The 27,171-nt window shown below is 36.2% G+C and overlaps 1 protein-coding gene and 1 non-coding gene across 2 annotated transcripts; both read left to right on the forward strand.

The window, feature by feature from the left end:
* Nucleotides 1–8,225: 8,225 nt before the first annotated feature.
* Nucleotides 8,226–27,171, forward strand: LOC140152810 (RPA-interacting protein B-like). The gene is made up of 7 exons (XM_072175315.1): nucleotides 8,226–8,352; nucleotides 15,850–16,050; nucleotides 16,858–16,933; nucleotides 22,545–22,656; nucleotides 23,177–23,240; nucleotides 24,392–24,529; nucleotides 25,715–27,171. Exons 1-7 carry the CDS (start codon nucleotides 8,263–8,265, stop codon nucleotides 25,742–25,744), a joined length of 711 nt encoding a protein of 236 aa, XP_072031416.1. The 5' UTR covers nucleotides 8,226–8,262; the 3' UTR covers nucleotides 25,745–27,171.
* Nucleotides 24,560–24,636, forward strand: Trnav-cac (transfer RNA valine (anticodon CAC)). Its single transcript has one exon. It is a non-coding gene; the product is annotated as a tRNA-Val (tRNA).

The following is a 27,171-nucleotide window of genomic DNA, read 5'->3' on the forward strand; positions in this document are numbered from 1 at the left end:
GAGGTCATGGTCACACAAGCAACAGAATTACTTCACGCTCGGCTGACCGTTTCTAAGCTTCTTCTTCATTTTTCTTTTGATTAGTCGGTAAATTAAAGTGCAGGCTAGCTATGTGCATATCACACCAACTGAAATGACCTGGCTGGTGATTCGCATGAAGATTTAGTGACCTGAGAAATACTTTGTTGCGTTGACTTTGAAGGCTTCCACTGTCTTCCATCAGCTATTGTTTTTAAAGAAGTTCTTGTTGGCCCGGTGCTGCGTGCAAAACCACATACCTTTGCAAAATATGATATTTTGCATATGCAAAATTACATACTTTCCAAAAGTATGTAGTTTTGCATATGCAAAACTACATACTTCGACAAAATATGTAGTTTTGCATATGCAAAATATCATACTTTACGGTCACTATGAAAAAATACAAGTTTTGCTGGGAAACCCCGTGCAGTTCGTGTTTGTGAATAAGGGCGCATGTCACAATGATTGGTAACTTATATTTTAAAAGGCAAAATATAGCGGACTGTGTATGTAACAAATGAATTAGCAATATCTGTATCTGTCTCCACAATCCTAAAGTATTAGGCTACATACAATATAAATTATTCTTTGAAAGTAGAGAATATTAGAACAGTGACCATCCTGGATCCACTAAAGCGAACAACACATAGGGCCTACACGGCCTTGACCTGCAGTTGTCTAAATTCTGAGGGATTTGCATGCTGGTCAGGTAGAAGATAAATAACAGAGTGACCTTCAGCTTCTCCGTGTTTGGTCAGACCTACCGTATAGGCGTAGGCTATATACATGGGGTGTATCCTACATAAATTAGTGTTCTTGTTCAAACCTGAGACTAGTATACCTCAGGTTCAAACACATGTTTCACACTTAAGTGTACGCTGCATGACTGTATGTTTCTGTTTTCAGGGATGATTATAAATGTCTAATAAATGATGAGGGACATTAATTTGGTGGTATGCACCCTTACAACACACATCGCGCGGTGTTTCTTTATGCAAAATAAAAGTTATGCAAAACATCATACTTTGTTAGTATGTAGATATGAATGCTATACCGGTATTCAATAAATTTCTGTTAATGGACCCTGATATTCAGGCGCGTAGCAAGGCGTATAAAGGTGGTCTCAAAGTGTTCTGCTTGGAACAACATTTTAAACAAAGAATAGTTTGCTATATCTCAGGTATTTTGTTACCTGTGTAACATCACAAAATAGGACAAGATTAACATAATTCAATGGGCTTTGAATTTATTTCCCTGTTACCCAGATATATGGCAAACTATTCTTCGGTTAATTTTTAAGCAGAACAATTTGAGACATTTGATCTTTAGGCCTATGTCTATATAATAACTCAAGAACTATAATACATCGGATATAGGTCAAACTATACTTTTTTGAATCCTATAAATGAGAGGAATATAATTAGATAATTTTTATCCATGTAACGGTAGAGATTTTTAGGGTGATTTTCTTTTTGTTCAACTTTGGATCCAGGGGCTTACTCGGGCGATAATAAATGTCCAATCCCGTTACACAAAATAAAATACACACAGATGGAAACTTGAAGATATATACGCTGTTATGCTCCGGCTTTAATATAATATAATATGATGATACGCAGAAACAATATTCTTGAAGAAGATGGATGCAATTAATAATAGTAATAATATGATATGAAGATTAAGTTGTTGATGTTGACCAGTTGGAAGCTAAGATGGAAGATTTGATGTTAATCAGTTGAATGCTCGGATGGAAGAGAGGTAAAATTATCTAAGACAAGTTCATATGGGAAAAACACTTGAAAACCAACTTAAGTACCATCTCTGCAACAGCATAAATAATAACCTTAACTAAGCATTTACTTAATACAAATCTTAACAATACATAACCTGATAAAGAGATAAAACTTTCTCATGAATATTCATAAGTAGGTCACCTACACTCAATCTCAAGCTAAAACATAAGTGGCCATAAATTCCATCACACTTAACTAATTGGGATGACAATACACACTCATATAAAAGGGATCAATAGCTAAAGTGCTCTTAAAACTTCTATGAATGGAAGACAGTAAACAATGAAGACATAAACATTTAAAGTACTCATAAACTTGAGAATCAAAGGATGCAGCATGTTCATGATCAATGGGGTAAATGACCTTTTCAAATGAAAGATAAACCATGATCTATTAAAAACAGTTTTGACAATGATGATTATGATGGAAAATAAGTTAACTTGATGATGATCCTGATCGATTAATTACAGTCATACAACAGATAGAAATATAATTTGATATGAAACCAAAAACCTACATTAATTAAGAATGACACAATCAAAATAAACAAAATAATAAACATGGTAAATAATGATATTACCTTAAGTTCTAACATTTCAAACCCTACACTTATTATTAAGACCAACGATTCTGATGCCGGTTACATTCACCCCTGCTGCAAAGAAAATGACGTCTCGGCATTTTACATGAAATTTGGAAAATGATAATTTGAAGAATGTTGCAAATTTCAACAAAAACATAATGATCAAATACTTAAGCGATATAATTACTATCTCTTTTCAATTTAAGTGTATTATGACCTGCTAATTTGGTATGAAATCCAAAAGGTACACTTTGCTGTAAATAATACCAAACAATACAAAAGAATCAATAACCATACTTCACTTTTATGACTTTCATGACCACTTCCAAATCTGACTTACAAAATCAAAAGTACTTTTCATGATAAACCAATTAACACTTTGGAAGATACAAAACTTCACAATGTTATGAATGCAATGACTCATTTTGAATTAAGCATGATATTAAAACAAGATTAATTTGGAAGAAAATACAGGCCTACATCAATGTAGAATACATTTTTGATATTCTACTTTTAATTTAGTCATGTGAAAATGACACAGATCAAAAATAAACAAGTGAATAACTTTGCATGAATACGAATACGATGGAAAACAAAATTATAAGATGACAAGATAATGAACTTAATGAACTTAAGTTTGAGGATACATAATTAACTAATCATTAATATTCCTGACATTGAAATCAAGAACAAAATAGAAAACATGATTGATGGTTCTACAAATAATTCTTTCATGTAGATGACATATCAATAAAATCAATATCATGATGATGAATGAGACATGATATCATAAAATAATAAAACATTTGCTGAGTAGCTATTTGGAAAAATGTGATGACATGTTGCGCAAATTAAGATCATCTTTTTCCTGTGATCTACATGCCAAAAACATAATTAATAAAATATAGGTTTAATTTACAAAACCTACACTACTCAAACAAAATAGTGAACCAAATAGGTCCTTAAATATAACTTCTTCAAACAATCCTAGCAAACCATAATCTTTATAATATGATTATTGAACACAATGATAGAACACAATGTTAAAGTTCATAACTTAGATCATATCAAATGACATGTTTACAAAAAAATAAATTATGAGATAAATTGGTTGGCAAATTACTCAAGATGGTATCATGATGGAAATGAAAAATACCTTTGTTTAAATAACTGATGCCAAATACAAATATTCAGATGATTTGATGATAATTTTGGATTGACAATTGCATGCAAATTGGATCACTTTTGGTAATGATCTAAAATATGCCAAAACACAAAATACCACAACAATAGGTTTAATTTGGAAACCTGTTCAAATCAATTAATAAAACATCAGTTTGCATAATGAAAATCAATAAACATGTAAAACAACAGGAGAATATCAAAATTTCTGTTTTGAAGAGAAATTGGATGTGAGCACTTATTATGCTCAACTTAAGTCCTTTGGCCTACATAAAACATGGAGTGAAATAAAATAATGAAGTAAACAATGGCTTCAAACTCAAAGCAATAACATGATTAATAAAATGCCATGACATACTCAGATTTTTTATGAGCAAAAATAATAGAATCACAAAAGAGGAACGCAACTCTTAATTTGAAAGAGGAACTAAGTTTGAATAAGTGCACGTCTTCAAACTTACTCTTTGCAAAACTATAAATAAACATGATAAACACCTTTAAATAATCATTTAAGAATTTAAGTTGTACACAAAGAAGACAACAAACTTAATCATGATCATAAAATGAAGCATTTAGAACTATTATTTGACAAACATAATATAAAGTTACTCAGATGGGGGTGACAGCTACATTCAACTCTGCTGCGAGGAAATGGCGTCCTCGACATTTATATAATGACACTTTAGAACATGATGAAAATAATGTTTGAACTTTGATGTAGATTTTAGGAACAAACACTACATATGATATTTTGATAGAGTCAGTACAGTCTTTGATAGATATTGTTCAGATGACAAAAATATGTAGATCGCAAAATAATTTGAAATTTAAATGTTGTATGATAATGTCATTTGAAGTGGTTTTTTCAAAAGTCAGTTTACTTTTGTTGTTCTGCTGCTCGCTGGTAATATATCTTCCATCTCCGATAGCAATTGTATAATGTAGTGGCGATGAGCTCTTGTTCCTTACTAATGTAAAATAGGTGACATAATTTATCAAGCAAATGTCCATATTGTTCCAAGTTAGTATGTTGATGGTTGCAGAAGATCTTAGTTGCGTTGGTGCTTGTTGCATTGGCAATTTCAGAGTCCGAATAAAGGATGGCAGAATCATCAGAATATAAACTGCGATATGAGGGGTGAGAGTTGATGGCTACATATCCACAGGAAATAAAAGCATGGTACTTCCTAAGTACTGTCACAAAAGATGGTATAATATCACGAAGATGTCCATGGTGGTCAATGTCTAGAAGGTTTTGGCACAAACACAATAACACTTCCAAAATATCTTGCGATGGGACACGACGTGAAATATCTTCCAGTTGGCATAGTATCAAGAAATCAAATTTTCTATCTAGTAATTCATCGCAACAATTATCAGTGTGGAAATTGCTCAATTTCTCCCAAGCTTGAGACATAGAATGTTTTTCATGTTCGCTAACCAGGTGATTATCAAGAGTTTGTGCATGGTTGATAGCTGTTGGTGTGGAAATTAGTTCAGACTCAGAGTCACAACATGTATCAGATTCAGATGGTTCAGATGATGGATCTTCAGCAGGAATGTCAACTAAGGGAACAATATCATCAGCTGGCGGCAAGTTATCAGGTACAGAGTGTTCAGATGGTTGATCACTAGTGTCACACGGGAAGTCATCAGAATTGTATGCAAACTTATCATCATCACTATCAACATGATCAGGTTCAGAGTCAGTTTCACTGTCCAATATATCCAGAGGAGAGTTGTCACTACAAAGGCTCTCATGATCTGTCTGCGTATAAGAAGTCACAGGTTGATGCTGTACATTATCTGGTCTGTCCATGGCATAGCTACTTCCAAGAACACAGGCGCCTCCAGGGCCGGTGACATGAATGGCTTCAGGAGTGCGTCCGGGAATAAGCACAATGTCAAATACAACCGCTTCACCGTCGCCTACACTCGCTTGAACTTTTGCTGGATTGTTCATGGTGATACCTCGCCAATGCACAAACACATCTTCTCTGGTGTCATCGCGGGTGATGAAGCCATATCCGTTCTTAACGTTGAACCACTTTACATGTCCTGATATCTGATGGGCGAGATATGTTGGTCCTGTATATGATGGAGATGAACGCTGTCTAGAGTGATGGAGATGACGAAGATAGTTCATTTCAGCTTCCAAGGCTTCCAGCCGTGAGATAATACCAGAGATCATGATGCTTCCAAGGGTCGTGGGTGCCCTGATCCAATTTGTTGAAGATAGTTATCGCCAAGCTTAGCCCCACGTTGGGCGCCAATGTAACGGTAGAGATTTTTAGGGTGATTTTCTTTTTGTTCAACTTTGGATCCAGGGGCTTACTCAAGCGATAATAAATGTCCAATCCGTTACACAAAATAAAATACACACAGATGGAAACTTGAAGATATATACGCTGTTATGCTCCGGCTTTAATATAATATAATATGATGATACGCAGAAACAATATTCTTGAAGAAGATGGATGCAATTAATAATAGTAATAATATGATATGAAGATTAAGTTGTTGATGTTGACCAGTTGGAAGCTAAGATGGAAGATTTGATGTTAATCAGTTGAATGCTCGGATGGAAGAGAGGTAAAATTATCTAAGACAAGTTCATATGGGAAAAACACTTGAAAACCAACTTAAGTACCATCTCTGCAACAGCATAAATAATAACCTTAACTAAGCATTTACTTAATACAAATCTTAACAATACATAACCTGATAAAGAGATAAAACTTTCTCATGAATATTCATAAGTAGGTCACCTACACTCAATCTCAAGCTAAAACATAAGTGGCCATAAATTCCATCACACTTAACTAATTGGGATGACAATACACACTCATATAAAAGGGATCAATAGCTAAAGTGCTCTTAAAACTTCTATGAATGGAAGACAGTAAACAATGAAGACATAAACATTTAAAGTACTCATAAACTTGAGAATCAAAGGATGCAGCATGTTCATGATCAATGGGGTAAATGACCTTTTCAAATGAAAGATAAACCATGATCTATTAAAAACAGTTTTGACAATGATGATTATGATGGAAAATAAGTTAACTTGATGATGATCCTGATCGATTAATTACAGTCATACAACAGATAGAAATATAATTTGATATGAAACCAAAAACCTACATTAATTAAGAATGACACAATCAAAATAAACAAAATAATAAACATGGTAAATAATGATATTACCTTAAGTTCTAACATTTCAAACCCTACACTTATTATTAAGACCAACGATTCTGATGCCGGTTACATCCATATTCCCCCAATTTTGAAATTTGAGGCCTGCATTAGCGGCCATTTTGGAAATATGCAAATCAACATTTTCCCGTGTGCCCTTTTTTGCCCTTTTTGGATATGTTGTTCAGGAGGGTGTTTAGAGTCAGCAGCAAGCAAAAACATTGGTGTTCCATTTTTGTCTAGGTGCGCCCATTTTGGAACTTAAATTGACTCATCTATTGGATCGCCCCGTTGAAGATCTTCTATAGAAGTCTAGTGACTGGTCCTTCTGCTGTAGTTTCTTAGAATCTGGATGCTTGTCTTTGCACCCTATCCACCTGTATTTACTGTTGCACATAGTATGTGGATCCCATGCTGACACAGCAGTGAGGTCTCACCAGAGAGAGGTACGCATGGATTTAACCTCTTCACTGCAACTCCGCAAGTTGCGCCTAATTAATTCAAAGAATCTCTGAGCTTTACTTTACTGAGAGTGTTAAATCCCCAAATAAGGATGGGATTCTTCAGATGACAGCGGTTCACCACAAAAGGTGTATTTGCTCTTGATGGGGTTCCATGATCCAAAGGATATGGTACAACACTTCGACGAATTGACATCCATTAGCCATTCATTCTGTGTACATAAATGTATGCTGTGATACTAAGGACGAACCATCTCTATACTTTTATGAAAAATCCATCTTTGCCGGCATTTCAAATGATGAAACTCACACACCGCAATAATTGGCTTCAAAACTGCCGCCAAAGAAAAATAGTTTAAGGTCACTCAAGCGTAGCAAATCCTTTATTCCATACAAGGATTGCTTCGTAACATCATAAATAAACGATAGATATCGACTCTTTAGTAGAAGTAAGAACAGGACACAACAAATATAGGCCTATATTTTCCAAATAACTTTGTGCTGAACGGTTAGTAGGCTAATTTTACAGATGTTCAAAGTAGGTTGCTTTGTCAAAACTTGGAATTCACCATTTTTACGCAATCCTCTCTAACTTCTACTAGAAACGTCCAATTTTTAAAATCTAAAAAATCTGAGGAAGCTAAATATATGTAAAACTTCAAATGCAAAACAATATGACCAATAGAAATGCCGTTCATACCTAAAAATTCCATCTTTCCCGGTATAAATCATTCTGGGACACCCTGTATTTGGATTGTTCCCTCATCTTCAGAATTGATGTATCAATTGACTTCATTAATCCTAATCCCATGATTGTCTTCAGATGTTCTGTAGAAATTGCCGATTATGAGAGACTTGTTTTGTTTCAAGTTCATGCAGCTGAGCCAAGATCCTACATAGGCTCCCTATCAGTATCACAAGCTTGGCTATGCTTCTTACCTTCTCCAAGAATGGAAAAGTCTAAAACTTTTTCCCGCGACTATTTGGAATCCCATCATGCAATGCAGCTGGAGCGAAGAAAAAAATGGCGACTCCCACGAAGAGTTCCCGTGTAGATAAACGTCGGCAGTTATACAAAACATCGACCCCACCATGGAGGGAAACATACAGAAGGGTAAATAATATGTATTTCCATGTAATATTTGTTTTTGATGGGATAAAGTTCTATTGAAGAGCTAAGTGCAAGCTTTACAAACTAGGTAGTGGATTGTTTACAAACAAACTGTTGAATTCGGCACCCGTGCACCTTTTGTATGCTGGATGGATTCCCGGCTAAAGTCTTATTCAGATTTCCTTTGACAGCTTAACTATCGCGTATACGTGCGCGACGCGACGTCAAGCGTGTGCATTGGACCTTGTGCAAATAATTAATACGCGCTGGACGGCTAGCAGTAGTCCGAATAATCAGACCCAGATTAACAAAATATTAATCTCTGACATGATCCTGCTTCCTGTTCTGGGTCTGAACTGTTTCCATATGAAATCTTGATGGCAAATTGGACAATAGAAGCACATGGTTGTACATGACAGCTTTTTAATCCCTATTCATGTTACGTGAATCACGCTATTGTGGACCATCCTTCTGATACTTGAGTGTTTGGACAAGCGGAACGGTCTTTTGACTACCTCTCTGTTTGTAAACAAACCAGGAGGTCGAAATCGTCCTCCTCGCCGAATACGAAAGTCAGCGTAATAGTACGGCACTAGGCTAGCAGTATGCTTAATTCGTAAAAGGAAATCTGAATAAAACTTCAGTGCTGGATTATGAGTCAATTTTAAGGTTTTTTTTATGGATACCACCATCTCATTTGTGTATTTGTTTAGATAGAAACAAAAAGGGCTGTGTTTTTAATATTTGCAGAATAGTTAATTAAATCACTTCACGAGCGCGAGAAGAGCGTAGTCCTGCCAGCAAGACTTCAGTCTTTAAATCATAAACATAATGACATCTACTGACCTGAAGTCTTGCAGCGGTACATAGGGATGCACTGTACGTTTAAGAAATCCAAACTTCAAGCATCAAGAAATATACCTTGTATTTGTCAGTTTTACCTCAGAGATGCTGTAGACCCTCTCTACACAGTGTACAGGGTGCGTGCAGAACCTTGAAAAGCCAAAAAAGTGCTTGAAAGTACTTGAAAATCAAAATGCCTTTTCAAGGCCTTGAAAGTCCTGGAATTTTGTTGAAAAGTCCTTGAAATTTATGGAAAGTCCTTAAAGAAAAAATGTGCTGAAACAATAAAAAATTATGTTACAAATAAATAAGAAAATAAGTTTGGAAATAAATCTGTCTTGTAGGCCTATATATTTTTCATTTTGTAGGCTATATATACACATTAACTCTTTTTGGACTCGTATATTTCCAATTTTAAAATGAAAATTCCTTAGAACCCTGACTGGATGACTCGACTAGATAAAGGTACCCATTTAGCATGCATGTGGTCAAATTTTTATCTTATTGAGAACACCTTTTCATGCCCAAAATTGATGAATTTTAGTCCATTATCGGACCAGCATGTTATATGTGACCCCTCGGCACAACTGAGCCCGGAAGTCGCCAATCATCATTTTTGAGATATTCAACCAAAATATTCTGCTTGAAATTAGCTTTAAAATGATGTATATCATGTGTACAGTACTTGACATTTAAGCAGTGAAAAATCAATAAAACAGTCAATAAATCCTTTGTTTCCTATTGTTTATTGTTAAGTTTAATGGAGCATATCTCAATAGTGGCACTGGCGACATCCGGGCTCAGTTGTGCCGAGGGGTCACATATGATTGTGTCGGTTTTGCGTTCAAAAACTCATCTCTTTTTCCTCAATGAATATTACCCAAGTAAGAAGTATGTCATGTGCATTAAGGAACGATGACATTTGAGATGATGCTAGACTGATGATGCTGATGATGTATAGGCCTATATATGTATACTCTAATATCAAGTCATGTTTAAGTCTAAATGGAAACAAACTTCGGTCAAAGGTTTGATATGAACCTTTTAGCTGTATCCTTTGGCTTTGTGTAGCCGTCGTTGTGAACATGGGGGTGGGGTGGGGGAGGTTGGGTGGGGGTGAGTGAGTGTGTGTAGGCCTATGTATTTCCTTTGGGATAGGCCTACTATTTTAGTCCCAATTTGTAGTGACATCACTCTGTATGTTCAACATACCGAATTTTACAAATTACTCTTATCATAAAATGTATTCTTCAGGCACATTCATTAGTACCCCCCCCATGTGGGCCCCCTCCCACATACCCGAAGAGGGGTGGGGGTCAAAAATTTGATGAATCATTGTTTTTATATTGTGCATTATATCAATTTCAATCATGTAGGCCATATTACTAGGCCAAGAAAACACTTTGAAGAATGTCTCTCATGTACAAAAGTATAGGAAAGTGAATATTTAAAACCACTTTTTTAGGATGAAGGAAGCATTTTTTCAAAAAAAGTCCAAAACAGGTTTTTATGTCAAAAATGGTCTCTTTTGGGGTGCTAAATCTGCTAAAATGTTTGTCGTCCTGAAATTTTAACCAAAAGCATACTGACCATCAAGGCCCAGGATGGGGTGCCAGTTGGTGGGGGGTGGGGGAGGCAGTGGATGCAAGCACAAATTAATGGTTAATTATTGTTTTATTTTTCTGCTTCACATATATCAACGTAAGCCATATTGGTCATGTAATAAAGCCAAAAAACATTTTTTAAGAGTGTCTCTTGTGCATAAAAGTATAGGAAACTCGAAACTTTAAAGCATGTTTTCTAGAAGAAGGAAGCACTTTTTATTAAAAGTGTAGAACAAGCCAGGAGCTTTGAAATGTTCTTTTTACCCTCTGACTTTGGCTTCGGGGGGCTTCGTCCCCTCAACCCCCACCAGGGCTTCGCCCCTGGCCCCCCGGCCGTAGTCGTGAGCGCTACGTTCACTCTGCTTCGCAAGTGTCCCTATTTCTAGTTTTCAAAAGTTGGCAGGTATGCACTGGGCTGCTGCGACTAGACCACTGGGTATTTTTATACTTTTTACACACACCTATCTCTGGGTCGTTCCGTTCAAAGGTACTTGAAAATTAATTTTTGGGTACTTGAAAGTCCTTGAAAAGTCCTTGAATTTGAAATAGAGGTGGCTGCACGCACCCTGAGTGTAGAAACATCACAAGTAGAATGCTGCTCAATATGATAAATTCAAATCATGAAAATCAAGACATTTTGCAGAGCAATATTTTGACCACTTTTGCACTAAGTAAATTACTCCCATGAAGATTGCAGGTTTTGCCAACCCTGGGAATTTTGAACCCACCCAAAAGATGAGATCAATGAGATCAATGTTGATCAATTACCTCAACTTTGGGAGTATAGACTCCCATATAGACTAGTACAATGGGATTAAAATCGTCAGTGCATGCCCAAACTGTCCTTGAGAGAGTTCCTCAGCTGCATCCTTAGAGCCCAAAATGAGCCCACATATTGTGATGTTTCTTATTTGTGGAAAAGATAATAATAGAGTGAACTGTAACTCTAGGTACGACGAGTTACAGTTACTGGAACTAGAGAAGAGCGGAGTATAATTTTAATTTTAATTTTATCTGAAAAAGTGGCATTTTATAGGTATGAAAGGCGAAATAAAATTGGTCATTAAACCACATCATTTTATATATATCAAATTAAAGTCCTTGATTAAAAAAATCCAAAACTGAAAACCGTTTTGTCATAGCACTTTCCAAAAAAAAGTTACATCTTGTCAAAGATTGACTTTCATCCAAAACATTCAGCCTTGGAACATTTGATGAATCAATTGTAAAACAAATCTGCTTAGTCTCATGATAGAGCAGCTTTTCTATATGAAATGCTATTAAAATCTCTCTAAAATTCCATGTGCGATTATCTCATCACAAAAATAAATTTTATATTTGGGTCAAGTGAAGTAGGCTATAGACAACATATTTATGCAGGTTTCCTTGAAAAATCTTGTCTTTTAATTTTTTATGTAAAATTAGTGTTGTAATTTGGACCAAATTAGCCGGGAAATTAGCTAACAAGCTAGCTTTATAAAGAAGTAAAAATATCATTTCTAAAGAGGAACGAACCTTTAAAAAAGAATAGTTGAAGTTTTGCCAAAGTTGTGTGTGTTATGTCCATCTAAATAAAGTTTTGCTGAACAATGGCTAATAAATTTATAGGTGCCAAAAGAATATTTTTAATGGTATAATAATAATATTTTTTCCTGCATATAAGGCCACGTAAAACAGTTTGATCAATGTTTGGCTTTTTTAAAATATGTAACACACGCAATATCATATGCGATGTAGAAATGGCCTATCTAAATACAGGTTTACATACTTAATACACACCTATGACGTCGCGCTATTGTTTTACCGCTCCATTATTTTCCACGAATGGAGCGATGATCACAATAACACGCCATTCGTAAATGCCTTTCTCTTTTCTCTGAAAAGCAAATACTTTTCAGGGAAAAAGTATTGGCATTTACGAATGTAGTGTTAATATCAATTGCACTTTTGAAAAGCAAGTATTTGCGAAAAGTGCGGTATTGTTATCATCACTTCATTCATGCAAAACAATGATACGAAAAACAAGAAGAAAATGATTTTCATTAATACAATAAATTGAGGAAGCGGATAGCAACATTTGCACAGTATTGTCATGGGACCTGAGAGCACATCAGACATATCGAATTGCATGCTGAATACGAGGATTGTCCCTATATCTAATAATAATAATAATTTTGATTTTGTGAAATTAGCGATATAATACAAATTATTAAAATTTCATATTTTTATATTTTTCCAAATGTAACAGTCCTCGAAGTAAACTTTATAAATCTAATGATATGTAATTAAACTATAGGCCTATGTAGCTGGTATGAAAAGCCGACTCAATTGAAAATTTGACCTTTCATATAGAACTTTTAAGTTCTATACATTTGTTTCCAAAAAGACCTACATTTTTTAGTGTTTTGAGGAAAAAATCTATATCTTTAATAATGAAGGTCACAATTTTCATATGATTGACGGCTGTTCAACCCAACTTCCTACTATTTACTGCATATCGTTAGATTTATACAATTTACTTTGAGGACTGTTAAATTTCAAAAATATCAATTTTAATAATTTGCCTTAAAATGTGTATTGTATCGCTGAATTTAATAAAAATCTAAATTATTTGATATCAGAAGGATGTGTCTGATTTGCTCTTAGGTGCCACAAACAAAATACGTAAAAGCGTAAGCTATCCGAGCCCTTACAATGCAATCTGTGAAAAGCAAGTCAAGATCAAAACGGGCAGGTTAAATTGTTGGCTAAATCGTTGTACTTATTATGCAAGATGTTTTACCCTCACTTAGGCTTTACTTAGTAGGCCTTTACTTTTTATTTATTTGGACCTTTCTTTCTACGCTTACTGTTTTTTATAACATTTTTTTTCTTCTTTATATTTTTATACGTTTTCAGTGGCTTAGGCCCTACATATAATTTGTCATATTTTGGGCAACATTGCTACATATACATAATACACATTCTGTATCAATGTATTTAGGCCTATGAATCTGTTTATTTTCAAATCGTTCTCTTCGGGCATGTTTAATAATGATAAAAGCCACAGTAGGTCTATTTTCTGTATAATTTTTATTTGTCATTAGTATATTTGATGTTTCATCTGATGGTATTTTGGCATGCTTGAATATTTACTTACATCGATCAGTAGGCCTATCCGATACCGTAAAACGGGTAACTTTGGGCACTTTTCAGAGTTTTTAAACCACTGCTTCCAAACAAAACCAAATATATTTCTAATTATCTCTTTTTTATGACGTTAGGGTTCCCTTCTACACCTTGAAGTTGAAAAAGATTTTTGAATAATTTTGAAAGGGTGCCCTAGGGGTTGAAAATAGCCTGACCAAAGTTACCCGCATTTGGGGCAACTTTGGTCAGAGTATTACATTCCATGAAGAAAAGAAAATGAAAAAATTGATCTTCGCTGTATATGGGCAAGGTTTTGTTTTTGTGACATTTATCCCCATGCAAAATTAAGCAAGCACGCATCCTTGCTCACAAATATCGATTTTTATTTTGTCTGAAAAAAATGTTAAAAAATGCTCATTTTTGGTCCAAAATGCCAATATTTTCGTAACTTTCAAAGAAATTGGACATGAGCGACTTCTTCCAAATATATTTCTTAACAAATTGAGACCAAATATGACTAAAAACAATATTGCTGTACGGAAATATGACCATTTAAAAATATATTTGAGCGACCAAAGTTACCCGCTTACGAAGTTACCCCATTTTACGGTAATTAAATATTACAATGTTAGGGACGCTCCATTTTATTTCGGAAGGGGGACTGGAAGTTGAGGTGGCTTTTATTTCGCGTCGAAGGCGGCGAAGTTTGTTTTGTTTTTTGCCGACAAAGTTCAAGGACAATAATAGGCCTAGGTAAAATGTGTTGTACTTGTAGTACATTTAAAATTTTTGTACCTTTTCGTACCTGATTTTGGTCCTTCTGCTGCGAATCAACGATATATATCCTCGGAATGATTCCATCACAAAATTATCCAAGATAAACAATAGTGTCCATAATTGCATGGTTGTTCCAAAATCGTAAACTCGATTCACAGAGAAGAGTATCATTGCTCAGGTATAGCGATAGGTGTAGTTTTCTTGAGGTTGACAACTGTAATGACCATTTCATATGAGCCTATACATGCTATATGACCTTTTGCCAATTTTCCTTATTATGCAAAATAGAGACCTAAACGCAACATGACGCAACTACTTCAACAGTTAATACATTAGAAGTGGGCATAAAGAACTATTGATGGTCTAATCACTTTAATGATTTTACGAATCTACGTTTATTCAATTTGTGCAACAAACATTTTAAATCTTTATAATTCAAGAAGGTGGTTACGGATGATTTGAACTAAACACCTGGATCGTGATATGATGGGTATTTCTATAGAAATTTTACATAAAGCTGAGTCGGACTATTTTTGCACTCGCACCTAAAATTTAGTACGATCATTATATTAGTGTATTGTCCGCATCAATGAGTAATTGATCAATTTGTAAAGAGCAACCTATTTCAATAACACTCCATTCGTGAAAAATAATGGAGCGGTAAAACAATAGCGACGTCATAGGTGTGTATTAAGTCGGTTAATGGCGCGGATTAGAGCGTGAGTGGGTAGAATGGCCGCGCTCCGCTGCTCAGCCATTCTTACCCACTCACGCTCTAATCCTTGGCCATTATCCTATACATAATATCTTACATTATCTTGCTGTATTTCAGCTGCATGTAGGGCGTCATAGGTAGAAAAAAAGTTTTTTTTTAAACAATACAAATTACCCGGTAATATATTCATGACTTCAGTGGCATGACCTCGATGCCATCATTTCTATTCACCATGTCCATTGAAGCGAGAGAGAATTGAATAACTGCATGTACATCACAACAAAAATTAACACAATAAAAATAAGACAGAGTGACTGCCCCGCTTTCAGACGTGATGAGTTCTTAGCTGGGGCAATCCTTGGTTTAACAAAATAAATTTATTTGATATTTTCAAAAACAATTTTCTTTTCAAATCAATTTCTCTATCTACAGAGATGCTTTGACAGATTGAGACAAAGCAGGGAGAGTCTACTAGAGAAATTTCGAGGTGAAGCTGCCAGTCCTGGTAAGGGAGGTGATGGAGGTGAACATAGCCCAGGTTCTTCCATGGTTAGACATGTCATGGCAGAGGAATGGAGAGCTTTTAAAAGAGAAAGAAACCGATTTAAAAGGCAAAATGAAAACCTGCCAGATGTAAGTACGATATTTTGTAGATTTGTTATATTCTAAATAATTTACTATTGAGGCACAACTTCTTATTTGTGAGATTCTAATTATAAGTAGAATTGGGGATTCTTTCATTAAGGTTTCAACAAGTTTGAATTAGTTCATTTGCTCACTCAAAAGGTAAGCTTGTGCCCAAATAGACATGGGCTAAGACTAAAAGAGTGATTTTCCACAGAAAATCCCAAAATATTACTTGAAAATTAAAATACATGGGTAATTTAAAGCCACAATGGGCTATTCCATTTGAATTCCACACTCCCCCTGTGGAAGATTTTGGAAATATCTCCCACAGAGGGAGTATGTTTTTCATATATGTAATTGTTCAGGATTAATCATTTTGAAACCCATACTCCCCCTGTATTATAGCATTACATCTATCTTCCACAACTGGAGTGAGTATTTCAAATGGAAACTAGCCAATTGTCTATTTGATTCAAAACTCATACTCCCTCTGTGGATGATTTTAGCTAAATCTTCCATAGGGGTTGTGTAGATTTTAAATGGAATAACGCAATATGTGATTTGCTCCACAGCGTTGCCTCGCAATTTTTTTGTCAAATTTCTACTTTTTGCATGATTTAAATCCCAATGGTGTACAAAAGTGTGTGTGTGTGGCACCCAAGGGTTCCCAGGGTCAATTCCTGGGGGTACTACATGTAAGTAAAAATCTTGTGCATCTTAACACCTTGCGTACACTCCCTGGGGTTGCAATCTGTAAAATTCAGCAGGTTTGCTGATGATCCACTATTATGCAATTTTTCATATTCTCTGTAGCTGCTTGAAGATATAGAAGACATAGATGAAGTGCTGTCCATAATGGATGATATACAAGCTGACTTAGTGAAGGAAGGTAAGCTGATTTATGCATGGCATTGAATCCTTTATGAAGACTAGCGGGACACCCGCGCTACGCGCGGGTCCCCGCTAGGTGAGTAAATGGGAGCGTTCACTAAAACGGGAGGAATTACAGAACAGGTAGAATCATTGAAAAGGTAAATTTCATTTATCTGAGTCTGACCCTCGTTAAGCCTAAGTTTCCATTTTAGCTTCTTTCTTTCTTTTTAGTTTCTTCTACATGGGCCAATTTTGTTACATTTTTTAAAAACATTTTGCTGCTAAGCTTGCAAATTTCCGTTACCATGTTTTTTATTTACTCAATCCCGTTCCCATTATTTTCTAAATCTGTCCTTTCTTACATTTCCTGTTGACTTCATTTTTTATTTGCTGCTTAGCTTGTGATTTCCCGTTTTCATGTTATTTATTTAGTTCTGTCCTCAGTTTAATAGCTTTTTTTATTTCAATCATCTAATTTTATTAGATTTTATTATTCTTTCCTTCTTTAGCCTATTTTATTCCCGTTTTCATTTTCTTACTGTGACTAACTATAGGCTAACCCACATACTCGTAGGCCTACCTGTTTGTCCTCATTTTGTTTTCTTTTTTAATTACAGTAGGCTATGTTGTTTGTACTTTTTAACACACATCTTTTCCCGTCAGATTTATTACTACCGCCGGTCGTTCACCCGTATTGTCATTCATTGCGCGACTCTCGTCGCTTACGCGCGACATGGCGTAGTGTTGCGTTACCAGCGCTATCGCTGCGCTTCGAGCTGCTTGAGCATTAGATACGCCCGCACGACGCCTGCGGGCTAGCTTGACAACTGACTCCCTTTTTGTCTCGCCTGAATGTTCAGGGAGAGACTTAGTAATCACTATGGTGTGTGTGTGTCCGTGTGGGGGTGCGTGTGTGCGTGTGTGCGTTCGGAAAAAGCTTGTGAACGCGTTATCTTGAGAACCGTAAGTGCTATGATGATGAAACTTTATAGGGGGTAGCATGACCAGAGGGTGTCGACCTGATTAGATTTTGAGCGCAAAATATGGTAATTAAGTACCTAATTTGCATAATTTATGCGTAATAAGCAAAATACCTTGTGAACAGATTATCTGGAGATCCGTATGGGGTACAGTGACGTAACTTGGTGGGGAGTAAGCGTGGCCAGATGTTCTCGACCTGATTAGATTTTCAGCGCAAAATATGCTAATTAAGTACCTAATTTGCATAATTTATGCGTATTTGATGCGTATCAAGCAAAAAAAAACCTTGTGAACAGCTTATCTGGAGATCCGTATGGAGGACAGTGACATAACTTGGTGGGGAGTAAGCGTGGCCAGATGTTCTCGACCTGATTAGATTTTCAGCGCAAAATATGCTAATTAAGTACCTAATTTGCATAATTTATGCGTATTTGATGCGTATCAAGCAAAAAAACCTTGTGAACAGCTTATCTGGAGATCCGTATGGGGTACAGTGGACGTAACTTGGTGGGGAGAAGCGTGGCCAGATGTTCTCGACCTGATTAGATTTTCAGCGCAAAATATGCTAATTAAGTACCTAATTTGCATAATTTATGCGTATTTGATGCGTATCAAGCAAAAACCCTTGTGAACAGCTTATCTGGAGATCCGTATGGGGTACAGTGACGTAACTTGGTGAGGAGAAGCGGGGCCAGAGGTTCTCGACCTGATTAGATTTTGAGCGTAAAATATGGTAATTAAGTACCTAATTTGCATAATATATGCGTAATAAGCAAAATACCTTGTCAACAGATTATCTGGAGATCCGTATGGGGTACAGTGACGTCACTTGGTGGGGAGTTGCGTGGCCAGAGGTACTCGACCTGATCAGATTTTCATGAGGTCAAAGGTCACATACAAGGTCAAAGGTCAACTGAGGTCACCAAATCTTTTAATAATTAATTTTCAACTGTGCATCACATATCCCAATAACAGCTTGATCGGTCATGTAATTAAGGAAATATGACGACTTTAAGATAGTCGCTTTCTTTGTAAAGTAAAGCAAAGTAGCACTTTCAATGAGTGATAACTCGTAAAGGAAGCATCTTTCTGTTTTGATTTATTTGATGAAATAGTTCTTTGGTATTGCCAAATTTGATTTTTCAGCGCAACATACTTTTTCCAATTTCGTGAGGTCAAAGGTAACATACAAGGTCAAAGGTCAACTGAGGTCACCAAATCTTTTAATAATTAATTTTCAACTGTGCATCACATATCCCAATAACAGCTTGATCGGTCATGTAATTAAGGAAATATGGCGACTTTAAGATAGTCGCTTTCCATGTAAAGTATAGCAAAGTAGCACTTTCAATGAGTGATAACTCGTAAAGGAAGCATCTTTCTGTTTTGATTTATTACTTTGATGAAATAGTTCTTCGGTTTTGCCAAATTTTTGGAAGGTCATTACGGGGTAATCCGAGGTCACTCAGGGGTCATCTGAGGTCAAGTTATTAAAAACTCGTATGGGCATGAAACTTGGTGGGTACAGTCATCATTTAAAGCCAAATTTTTGGAAGGTCATTTTGGGGTCACCATGGGTCATCTGAGGTCAAATTAGTAAAAACTGTCGTATGGACATGAAACTTGGTGGGTACAGTCAACATTTAAAGCCAAATTTTTTACCAGGGGTCATCTGAGGTCAAATTAGTAAAAACTGTCGTATGGACATGAAACTTGGTGGGTACAGTCAACATTTCAAGCCAAATTTTTGGAAGGTCATTTCGGGGTCATCTGAGGTCAAATTAGTAAAAACTGTTGCATGGACATGGAACTTGGTGGGTACAGTCAACATTTAGAGCCAAATATTTGGAAGGTAATTTCGGAGTCACTAGGGGTCATCTGAGGACAAATTAGTAAAAACTTGTATGGGCATGAAACTTATGGTACAGTCAACATTTAAAGCCAAATTTTTGGAAGGTCATTTCGAGGCCACCAGGGGTCATCTGAGGTCAAATTAGTAAAAACTGTCGTATGGGCATGAAACTTAGCACGAGGGGTACAGTCAACATTTAGAGCCAACATTTTAGAAGGTCATTTCAGGGCCACCAGGGGTCATCTGAGGTCATATTAGTAAAAACTGTTACATGGGCATGAAACTTGGTGGGTACAGTTACCATCGGCCAGATAATCGTGCCCAGCCGATAACTGCCAAATTCATTTACCTCTCTATCAACAGTTATCGCAAAAGCAGGCGGTCACAAAAGCAGGCGAGACTCGTGGTTCGAGAACCGCCTTTTTTTGTTTACCCAGCATAGCAACGTACCACATTTTCACTGATTTTGAGGCCAATTCTTGACCGTTTTCAACCAAATAAAGTTTAAACACGTTCCCGTATATTCATCGATCTCCCGTATGAATTTGGCGACATTTGGATCGAAACTGACGGAGCCTTTCCATGATACATAGATACATAGATAGATAGATAGATACCCCCTAGATGAGTAAATGGGAGCGTTCACTAAACAGGAGAAATAATTGAACAGGTAGAATCATTGAAAAGGTAAATTTTATTTATCTGAACCTGACCCTCTTTAAGCCTACGTTTCCATTTTAACTTCTTTCTTTCTTTTTAGTTTTTTCTACATGGGCCAATTTTGTTCCATTTAAAACAAAATTCTGCTGCCAAGCTTCCGATTTTCCGTTACCATGTTTTTTTATTTATTCAACCCCGTTCCCGTTATTTTCTAAATCTGTCCTTTCTTACATTTCCATTTTAGCTTCTATTTTATTTGCTGCATAGCTTGTGATTTCCCGTTTTCATGTTAGGCCCTATTTATTTAATTCTGTCCTCAGTTTAATAGCTTTTTTATTTAAACTTCCTGATTTTATTATAGCTTTTTTCCCCTTACATTTCCTGAAGAGTTTCTTTCTTTCCTTCTTTAGCCTATTTTATTCCCGGTTTCATTTTGTGACTAAGTATAACCCACATACTCGTACAGCCTGTTTGTCCTCATTTTGTTTTCTTTTTTATTTATAGTAGGCCTACCTCTTCATGTTGTTTGTACTTTTTAACACACATCTGTTTCCCGTATTTATTACGCACGGTCGTTCACCCGTAATATCATTCATTACGTGACTCTCGTCGTTTACGCGTGCCATGGCGTAGTGCTGCGTTACCCAGCGGTATCGCTGCGCTACGTGAGCTTAACTTGGCATTAGATCGCCCGATGCGACGCCGCATGCCTAGCTTAGTAACTGACTGCTTTTTTTGTTTACCTTGGATAGCAACGGACCACATTTTCACTGATTTTGAGGCCAATTCTTGACCGTTTTCAACCAAATAAAGTTTAAACACGTTCCCGTATATTCATCGATCTCCCGTATGAATTTGGCGACATTTGGATCGAAACTGACGGAGCCTTTATAGCATACATAGATACATACATAGATAGATAGATAGATAGATAGATACAACATTTCCCTATTTATAGTAAGATATAGAAGACATAGATGAAGTCTTGTCCATAATGGATGATATACAAGCTGACTTGGTGAAGGAAGGTAAGCTGATTTATGCATGGCATTGAATCCTTTATGAAGATATAGAAGACATAGATGAAGTCTTGTCCATAATGGATGATATGTGACGTGTCATGTCAAAAGGAGACACTTTTGGGCAGGATCGTAAATGGAGAAATAGCCAAAAATCTGCCTGGAGGTGATTTTTTAACAATTTAGGTTTGTTGCGAATTTGTGATGTTATTAATGTATAAAATATTGTCTGACAGTTTCAGACCGGAATATAACTGGCATCTTGTATTTCTTGAGACATTTTTAAAGGTAGTTCCTACTCTCACCATTGTCAATAAAATTTTCAAAGGCCAATATCTCAATTTCCAATTTTATAAAACCATAACTTACAAACCCAATATCTTCGCTTAGGAATGTCCGATTTCATTGGGGAAAACGGCGTTGTGGAGCAAAATAATACAATGGTACGCGCAATAATAAAAGGCAACCACTCGACTCGGACTTAGGCCTATTGTCCATATTATGTATATTATCGCAAGCGTGCGGTTTGCAAATGTTTGCACATTATTTAGCTAGGGAAGCCTTTTCAAATATCCCCGCTGCCAAGCTGCGTTGATTGGTCGGATACAATATCGTTGTTTTAGTCGCTTACACAAACGTTAATGTAGTGAAAACATGGACGTGGTATATAGGAAGATTGCGTGACTCCAAATCCGTAAAAGTGAACTCCCAGCATTTTGTGGGAACTGGAAGTCAAATTGCTTACAGACTGGGAGGGTCCATGTATTGGGTTGATTTTTAATGCTATGTAATCTACATTACCAGTCGTTCTCCATGGACCCGAGGGAGGGTCTACCTTTTGACATGACACGTCACATATACAAGCTGACTTAGTGAAGGAAGGTAAGCTGATTTATGCATGACATTGAATCCTTTATGAAGATATAGAAGACATAGATGAAGTCTTGTCCATAATGGATGATATACAAACTTCAAACTCAACTTCTGCAGTGTACACAACAGGCAATTAGAAATCGACTTCATAACAGGTCTTTACGGTATAAGGTCAGCATCAATAAATCTAACCGCAGATAATGCAACATGGTATTCATTTAGTACCCTGTTTATTTTGGCAGAGCAAGCCATCTTAGCCGAGTATGAAGCCAGTATCAATTTAGAAGAAGCCTCTCTATGTGCTGCTGTAGATAAGCTTACTACCAACGATGTCATATGTCCACTTTGTAGAAAGTAAGTATGAAACCATATATGATGTAATCTGTGAAAACCTTTCATATGTTTAATGTTTGAAGTCTGTAGACTAAACATGGAAAATAAGAACTCAAATGCTTAGGCACCATGTTAAGTTTGGTTCTATAGCACTTTCTATTGTATCCAGGAGACATAATAAATTGTATCAAACATAATAATGAACATTTGAATGGTGTTATCAACAAACAATTATTTATAGTACTATAATCCAAAAAATTTTGGATCAAAAAAATTTAACGATGAATTGTAGGTAGGCAGAAAATGTAAAATTGGTCTCATTTGAAAAGTAGAAGTTCTGTCACAATCATACTCTTGAGGAAAGTTGTAATATGTGAGCCTTCAAGAAGAGTACCAAAGGTCACATGTTGCACTCACCAACTTTTTAGGTAAAAGTAAAATAGGGCAAGATTTGTGGTTGGAGAACCATTATGATAAAAGGAATGGTAGAAAATGGAATTTAAAAGAAATTTTCTGGATCCATTTTATCTCTATTTTACAGAAATCCTCTGATGCTAAATAAGAGTGTTATTTTCTGCTCCTGTGGAATCAGACTTAACACAGAGGTAAGATATTGTATATAAATAAATTCCCACGCTTGATATTTCCTACTTGAAAGAAGTTTTGACCTAGGTTCAAACTTGAGGTTTTGTTAGATTATAGTTTTGGTGCTGTTTACACTGTAAACATAGAAGTGGGGTTCTGATTGGCTAATTGAATTGTATCATCATCACATTGGCACCTCATTTGCTGCTCAAGCTGCGTAGCATTGCATGACCCAGGCATGACCTAGTTCTTTTACGTGATAATCAGGAAGAGCAGTCAGACACTGCTGAAGGACCTTGCCGAATACTTTAACATACTTTTTCAGTATGGTATTTCAGAACTTATGAAAGGACTTGTTCACTAATTCTCTTGTAATAAGGGTGATCTCAAACCACAGCAGCATGTTAAATCTCTAAATGTGCAATTGTGCATGCATGTAGATGTAAACACTAAGTGTTAGTCTTGGGCTGTAATACAATATAATTGTCATATAAGTAACCAAGAGATCAAACTGGTAGCAGCTGTGCTACTGTGATTCAGTTAGGCAAACATTGTAGAGGGACTTGTGATTGAGTTACATTCTTCGATTGGTAGCAATTTGATGCTGGATATGCTAGATTTCTGATCCATAACAGCTAATTGCTTTCTGATAGAGTGACTCCACCATTCTAGGAACCAAGTGCAATTCGCCTATTGCACGGTTCCGCCATATGTGAGGAGAGCCTCAAACTGGCAATAGTCATGAAAGGAAGTATTACGTAACTTTAAGCAATGTTATATGTCTGGTTCAATTCCCATTCATGCATGCTGCCAGATCGAGGCTCTCCTTGTATATGGCGGAACCGTGCAATGGGTGAATAGGGGAACAAGTGTCTGATGAGTGTAGGCAGAGTAGACCCACCATGCTGCTGGGTAGCAACTGCTTAGAATATCACCATTTTAGTGGCTTGCTTCAGCATTGTAACAGAAACCTGAATACAAAGTGGCGCTCAAAATAGCCCAACAGCAGCGGTATAAACAGACTTGGATAGTCCTGAGGGCAGCAAAGAGGAAATAAGTGTCTGAGGAGGGAGGCAGGGAAATACTAATGCCAACATTTAATCTTGATGACGGGTGTTTTTTAATCTTTATATATCAATGATTATTGTTTGTATTTGCTCTTTACACACAGCAAGACAGCATAACACTTGGCTACATACAGGAGGTGCTATCAAATGGGGTGACACAACATAATAGCCAGTGTTTAAGTCAACCTTTATTCAGTATTAATGATGCATATGATTTACAGAATCTCATCATGTCATGCAAGGTAAGATAAGTTTTGAGTCAGTATGTAACCGGCGTGGTGGCCTAGTGGTTAGAGCGTCCGCCTCACGATCGGGAGGTCGCGGGTTCGAATCCCGCCGGGCCATACCAAAGGCTTTAAAAATGGTACCTACTGCCTTCTTGCCAGGCGTTCGGCATTGAAAGAATGAAGTAGGGAAAGTTAAACACATGGCTACCAGTGGACTAACCCCCTGCTGTAGCATTTCTGCTTGCAGACATGTGGCCTAGGGTTATGAAACGTAGAGATAGGCGCCGCCCAATGGGCTGAAAGGCTTGGGAAGGATTTAACTTTTATGTTTCAGTAGTAACCCTAATACCCGAAAATACAAAAAAATACCACAAGGTTACCCACTGCGCATCACCTGAATCCCTGGTGATGCGATGACGCAATCTCCCTAAGTGCTATATGCTCAGGGAATCGCTGGCCAGGCCAGTGAAATTCCTGTGGCTACCCGTAGGTTATCATGTGCTTGACCGGGGGTACCAAGTGACTTCTTTGTTTACCTTCACTCCTTTTTCATTTCTTCTTTAACTTCCAATAGCAAAAAGCAGTGTCAGGTGTTGGGGTTAATGATGCATGACCTAGAAAATCTCACCTTGCCATGTCATGCAAGGTGACTAAAATGATTGTAGCATGTTAGAACAGGGCGCAAAGTTGACATAAAAGTTATTGAATGTTTAATTTAACCATGATTACAGCATGATCCTGGAAACCTTGGCTTAATATTCAGCAAACATCAGCAACCTGTAAGAATTCTTCTTACCACATGTTATAGCTTGTAATCACCACCTTCAAGAACAATAAGACCCACCTCGTTTCCACTGTAGCTTTTTACCTTTTCTTTTCTCTTCAAGTACTTTGCTCTCTCTGCAAAGCATGCTATATAAGTCTCATGTTTATGGGTATTCATTGCCATTACTATTGATCCTCATTTAAATTTCTCATAAAAGTACAATAAACTTGTTAAGTTTGGATTGTGATGAAAAGGATCCAAATACTGGTCTCCTTGAAATCTTAGAATTAGTTTTTGAATGTCATCCAATAATAAGCCCTGCCTAATGAACACACTCTATTGCTTGTGTCTTCATTAATATGGCTCCAAGTCAGGTCTTCAATGAGGTAACTTACATTAACCGCATAATCTTACATCTCTCTGTATGTCCACAGGATTGCGACTTCCTCTACATAGTTGTATAGCAGAAATCAATGCAAGTGGGAAACAAACCAAACACAACTCGAGAGGCAGCATTGGATTCCACAGACTTAGATATGGTATTATACTAGGTGGCCACAAGAACTTTATGTGAGCAGAAACTGTTTAATACTAAATAAGTATTCAATGCCTAAGAAGTGGAGTGCTGATTGTTCCCTCTTCTGAAAAAGAGATTTATATTTAACTATACGCATCGTGAGAAATGATAAAGCATGTGCTTCATGTATAGTTTATATCCAATAATATATACCAGTTTGAAATACATTCTATGACAGTAAGGCCTCAAAAAAAGACTTTTTGCTTGTCCTCCACCGACCGACCCTAATCTGGAAAAATTTTTTTTTTGTTTTACTCTACAAATGAATACCGACCCTAATTTTAGAAATTCCATAAAAAGGTGTTTTTTTTAAACATTTTTGACATCCAGAAAGTTTTTTTTATCAGTTTTTACACACTTCTAAACTGTTTTAAAAAACATTAATGAAGTGGTTAACAGAAGAAAAATATCCCAATTCACAACTTTTTGGGCTATTTATTAAGTTAATTAAAGGCATACAGTCATGTTTTGGCCATGGCGTTTAAAAATATAATCCTGACCGACCGACCCAATTCTGAAAAAGTTGTGAAGGACAAGCAAACTATCTTTTTTTTTTGGCCTAAGCTAGCAGTTGCCAGTAGATTGGGATTTCAATAGCTAGCCACTCAGCCAGAATTGCTAGTGGAACAGAAACAAAATTTCCAGTCACTGGCTTATATAAAAGTCATTTCTGGTTAAAATAATATAAAGATGTATATTTTATTATAATTATTTTATGTTTGTTAAAAAAAATCCAACTTGTGTGTGCTGTATTGAAAAGTGCAAGGACCCAGATGGAGTCCAGTAACTTGGATTCATATGATTCTTGAGATTGGCAATCACATAGCCAGTACTGAGGATATGAGATAACTTACTTGGCAGGAGCTCTCTGAAGTATCAAGCTGAGATATAAAGATAAGAATACAATGTAAACAGCTCACTTTGCTGTTATTTTCTGTAAAGACTTCTTTCACTTTCCTTTGACATTCATGAATTGTCTTAGCTATTACATTTTTCAAAAAGCTTTTGCAACAGTTTATTCAACTGTGAAGTTTAAAAATTGGTAAAAGGCAGCCATAGCAATACATTTTTGAATTCATTGAAACATGGTTGTTTTCAAGATCAAATTTGGACATGTAATTTTATTTAAACCTTAATTAACGGAGATGTATTCCAAGTGTGCACTTAACTTTTTGATATCCATGTCTTGTATTCAGTATCAATTTCATGTATGTTGCTTTTTGTTAAAATATATTTTTGTAAATTATTCAAGTGTTGAAAACAGTGTCATTTTATAGCTGACAAGTGTAAAATAAAAATATTAAAGTAAATTTA

Source organism: Amphiura filiformis, chromosome 1 (genome assembly GCF_039555335.1).
Source record: "Amphiura filiformis chromosome 1, Afil_fr2py, whole genome shotgun sequence".
NCBI classification, from domain to species: Eukaryota; Metazoa; Echinodermata; class Ophiuroidea; order Amphilepidida; family Amphiuridae; genus Amphiura; species Amphiura filiformis.